At 35.6% G+C, this 4,897-nt stretch overlaps 1 protein-coding gene across 3 annotated transcripts; it reads right to left on the bottom strand.

Moving 5' to 3' along the window:
- Positions 1 to 1,132: 1,132 nt before the first annotated feature.
- ungb (uracil DNA glycosylase b) lies at positions 1,133 to 4,524 on the bottom strand. Of its 3 annotated transcripts, none has more exons than XM_060862837.1 (7): positions 4,422 to 4,524; positions 4,115 to 4,290; positions 3,921 to 4,016; positions 3,730 to 3,827; positions 3,404 to 3,492; positions 2,978 to 3,156; positions 1,133 to 2,245 (listed from the first exon to the last, which is right to left on the bottom strand). In XM_060862837.1, the coding sequence occupies exons 1-7, from the start codon at positions 4,429 to 4,431 to the stop codon at positions 2,105 to 2,107; spliced, it is 789 nt and encodes a 262-aa protein (XP_060718820.1). In that variant the 5' UTR covers positions 4,432 to 4,524; the 3' UTR covers positions 1,133 to 2,104. The 3 variants fall into 3 exon arrangements, with proteins under 3 accessions (XP_060718820.1, XP_060718821.1, XP_060718822.1); XM_060862838.1 differs by having other exon boundaries at positions 3,939 to 4,016; XM_060862839.1 differs by lacking the exon at positions 3,921 to 4,016.
- Between the last annotated feature and the right edge of the window lie 373 nt (positions 4,525 to 4,897).

Genomic DNA, 4,897 nt, shown 5'->3' with positions numbered 1-4,897 from the left:
CAAAAAAACCTTAAGGGGATTTAGATCAAGGGAAGATGCAGGATGGTCCAGAATTGCAATGTTATTGTCCTGGAAGAAGTCCTTCTTCAGGTGGGGGTTGTGAATTGCAGTGTTGTACTGTTCAAAGACCCAGTCATTACCACACAGAGGAGGGCCCACAGTCAAGAGGGATGCCTGCTGCAACATGTCCACATAGCTTGTTGCCATTTTACACCCCTGTACAACCTGAAGCTCCATTTCCCATTCAAGGAAAAAGTACCCCAGATCATGATGGAGCCTCCTCCTCTGTGCCAGGTAGGAAACATCTCCAGTGGGATCTCTTTGTAATGCCAGTATCGTTGGAAGCCATCAGGACCATCCCGGTTAAATTTTTTTGTGTCCGAGAATAAAAAACGTGTTTGGTGCTCCCTTGCAAATTCTAAACAGGCAGGTTTGTGGTGTGGGAGGAGAAGTGGCTTTTGAAGAGGTTTTTTGTTCTTTAAGCCCTTCTCTTGCATATGCCGTCTTATGGTCATAGGGCTGCAGTCAGCATTAGTAATGGCCAGCGTTGTATAAAGTACTAGAAAGCAATACTTGAGTAAAAGTACAAGTATTGTACTAGAAAAAGACTTTGGTAGAAGTGAAAGTTACCTTTTAGAAAATTACTCAAGTAAAAGTCTTAAAGTATCTGATATATACTGTACTTAAGTATCAAAAAGTCATTTTCTGATATTTAATGTACTTAAGTATTTGAAGTAAAAGTAAAAGGCAAAATTTTCAGTGATTTTCGGTGTAGGCATAAGTGGCACTTCATCCGGTAGGAAGAATCTTTCATTCCAATGTACAGAAACATTTCTTGCAAATACGGCCATGGCTGTATAACCTTATCTACTTCACTCTGTTCACCAAGTTGACCACTATCGTCGGGGTGGTCGTCTACGATAACGGGAGGTCCTCCAGTAGGTGTTACTATGGTGGTTTCAGTTGTGCTTCCTCCTCCTTTGGCAACATTACGCTGAAATAGAGCGTGCGGAGCGTAATGCAATCTACTGTAGGAGCAGTGATACGCCAAACCTCCCTTATTGCAGTCGCACACATTTCTTCTGATTTTATTTTGTAGTAACGAGTAACGAAGATGCTTAGTGGAAATATATCGGAGTAAAAGTATACATTTTATTTAGGAAATGTAGTAGAGTAAAAGTGAAAGTTGACATAAATTAAATAGTGAAGTAAAGTACAGATACATGAAATTTCTACTTAAGTACAGTAATGAAGTGTTTGTACTCCGTTACATTACAACACTGATAATGGCCTTAATTAAAGATCGGCCTGTTGAAATTGTTTTGGGTTAAATCCCTTAAAAGATCCTGAGAGTTATGGGACAAAAAAATCAAGTGGTAGCACTTGATTTTTTTGTCTCATAACTCTCAGGATCTTTTAAGGAATTTAAAATGACTGTCTTACTGCGTCCATCCTTGGCAGCAATGGCACGTTGCGAGAGCCCTTGCTTGTGCAGCTCGACAATCCTACCACATTCAAAAACAAATTTTTACTTTTGCCATCAGGAAATCATGACTGTGTGAAGGACAATGAAATTAAAGCCATAATTTTGAACAGATTTTAACTTTTTAAGGCTATGGTCTTAAACTTTTGATCAGCTGATGACCAGCCTGTTTGAGTTTAAATGTAGTTTTCAATAAATTGCCTACTCTCTATTTTTTTGTTTCTTGCTCATGTTTCTTCTTTTGGCATTTTGAAGAAGTACTTATAGCCTGGTTACCATCCACCAGTGCAAAGTGTGAATGCTTCTATTATTTTCCCTGGTCTTAAGATTTTGTTCAGGAATGTATTTTAAAACGTTTAAACTTGCCATAGACATGGTGCACAGGAATAAAGCTATGTTCATATTTAAACCTTAAGGAATGAAGGAAAACCACTCAAGACACTGCTTTTTTAATAAATGCTTTTCTAGACAACGGTGTAACACTGCAGAGAATGAATATTTCATGCGTGTTGAAGGACTACAGTACATATCTAATTTTAATATCTAAATATCTAATATCATACAACATTAGATTTAAAAGCCCATGGTAGCATTTTAAAATATTTCTAAAAGGTATTCTGGTCACAGTGCATTCCAATCAATTGGTGTTTTTCCAGATGCCCTAAGTAAGATGTTAGTCTTTGAGAAGTGTCTGCATCCAAAAAAGCCCATGTGAGCAGAGTATGGTGATGGATGGCTTGTCTCAAGGACATGGTGCTCTGACTGTAAATAAGAGAAATGTTATTAGCTACAGTTAACAATTAACAGTTAAAACAATTAACATTTTAGTTTTATCATTTGTAACAAGACAAATTAGAAGATAATAATTTGCTGTATTAATAGTGTTTATATTGTTTTAATATGTAGTCAGTCCTGAAATCTGATAGTACATTATATCTGTTTTTTTTGTAAATGATAGAACTTTTAATTTAGTGTGCAAAATAATAAAAATAAACAAATAATTGTGCATTTCAACTTTTCAACTTTTCAACTATTGTCTGCATCTTGAAAAAAGATGAGCAGTGGCTCATTTCCGCAAAGCATGTGGTGGTTTCTGTAATATATGCTGTAGCTCATTTCCTGCAAGTGAGTCGTGGTTTGTGTAAAACCCTGTACTGTATATACACACAGCACCTTATTAATATGCAGCCCCACTTAATTTTCCTCATTATTTTTAAGTTGTTTGTGTCTTCCCATTTGTATAGAAATTTTGTGTTTGGCAGCCAAAACAAATCTGCTTCTTCAGTCTGCATTTCCTATACATTTGTGAAACATTTGCACAATATTAATGGTGCACCAGAAAATTTACTTAACTATGTGTGATTCTTAGTTTGAGTAACTTTCCCACATATAAATATGAACGTAAATCTTTGATTCAAAAGGAGTTTTAGTGAACGTAAATTGAATTGTAGAAGTCATTGACACCATTTTAAAATTCTAGTTATGTAAACTTACCCAGTTAATGAATTTGCCTTTCCTCTGAGCATATGATCCCCACAGTAGGAAGACCAGGCCTTTTAAATTCCTACTTAGGCTCTGAACCACAGCATCAGTGAACTCCTCCCATCCCTGGCCCTGGTGGGATGCTGGCTCTCTGCTTCTCACAGTCAGAACAGAGTTCAGAAGCAGAACACCTGACAGTGGGAGAAAAATCAAGCTTTTAATCTTTTAAATGGAGGTTTAGGAAGGACTTTGAGGTTTTCAGTTTATCGCTTAAAAACAGCACATTTGAATTCTTCTGAATTAATGAATTAAGAAAATCATCAGAACAAGAGAATGAAAGTACAAGCTATATAATGCTTCAATTAAATAAATGAATACTTACTAATTATTTTTACTGGTAGACTTAAATAAAAAAAATTATTAAAAAATGTCATTAACCTTGTTTAGCCCATCCTGTCAGGTCCCCATGGCCAGGGTGTTGAAAGTCCTTGATATCTATTGCAAGCTCAGTGAATATATTTTCCAAGCTGAAACATATAAACAGTAATCAGTGAATGCAGATTTGAGCAATATCAAATAATTAACAATAAAATCTCAGAAAGGACAAAATACTGCTTCCATGACTGAAAGAATGTGCTCCAAATCAGTATACCTCCAAAATATTATGTATATATGTGTGTGAATATATATATATATATATATATATATATATATATATATATATATATATATATATATATATATATATATATATACACACACACCTTGGAGGTGGTGGCGAAGGCCTCGGTACACTGAAGCACAGACCATGAGCTTGACTTTGTCTCGGATATGGATCTTGGCCAAGGATAACCACTTTCACCTGAATACCAATGCAAAAGAATTTAACAAAATGATGAACTTATATGCAACTTTTTTATTATGCAGTTTATTTGCTATTAATTAAAAAACTTACAGTCTCAAATGCACACACATTTGTCCAAAAGAAGACATGCTCTTTGCTTGGATAAACAGTGAAATGTTTCCTCTCGTCAGCAACAAAAGACATCAGCTGAGGAGAAGACGCTACATATAAGAACTTTAGCACTGTGACTTGTAACAGTACAATGGGTCATGGCTTTAAATGTGAAGTGCCTGTGTGTCATTTACCTTAGTGAAGTAAGGTTTGGTGAATTCAGTCCAAATGTGGTTGTGCCAGCTCTCTCCAATGGGCATGGGATCATTGCGAGCAGCAAGTCTTCTCAAAGCTTCATGTCTCTTCTGCTCTATTTGCTTCAGCTGCTCAACAGTAAGTGGTAGGGCACTCCTACGAATTTTTTCTTTTGCTAGAGTGTTAATTTAAAAAAAAAGATCAAATATTTCAAAGATGGTAATGCCAATGTACAATGTTAAATCATCATACTGTGCAATGGCCAATACAACTTAACTTAAAATATGTCTATATTTATTTTCATACCTTGTGACATTATTTCCAAATGGAGTGTTATATACGCTGCTAAACATATGTCTGCACTCTCAACAAGGCATGCAAATGTAAATGCTCTGCAAGTCACAGAAACAAAAGTGAAACTTCAGGCCAACCCTGAAATAGCATTGAGGCTTAAACCATAGCTGCATCTGCCACCTTCTTATCTGCTTTCTGTATATTAAAAAGCGGCATAAAAATTACCAGATTTAATGTAAAAGAATTAGCCTGCTAGAGTTACTTTCCCACCTGAACATATTAGACTGTGTGCTTTCTATGTAGATATTCTGGCTGTTAATTCTGTTTTCACGTTTTTTATGAAATTCTGCAGTTTTGTTTCAAAAGATCAGCATCTACAGCACTTCATGTGAGGGCTTCATGTGGTGTATTATTCATATTAAAAAATGATCATCAGAATAACAATTTTATGGACGATTTTCTATTAGACCATTTTTGTGCTTATTAAA

The sequence above is a fragment of the Tachysurus vachellii genome, chromosome 26 (assembly GCF_030014155.1).
Source record: "Tachysurus vachellii isolate PV-2020 chromosome 26, HZAU_Pvac_v1, whole genome shotgun sequence".
NCBI classification, from domain to species: Eukaryota; Metazoa; Chordata; class Actinopteri; order Siluriformes; family Bagridae; genus Tachysurus; species Tachysurus vachellii.
The sequence above is the reverse complement of the archived record's forward strand: the minus strand, read 5'-3'. Positions and strand labels throughout refer to the sequence as shown.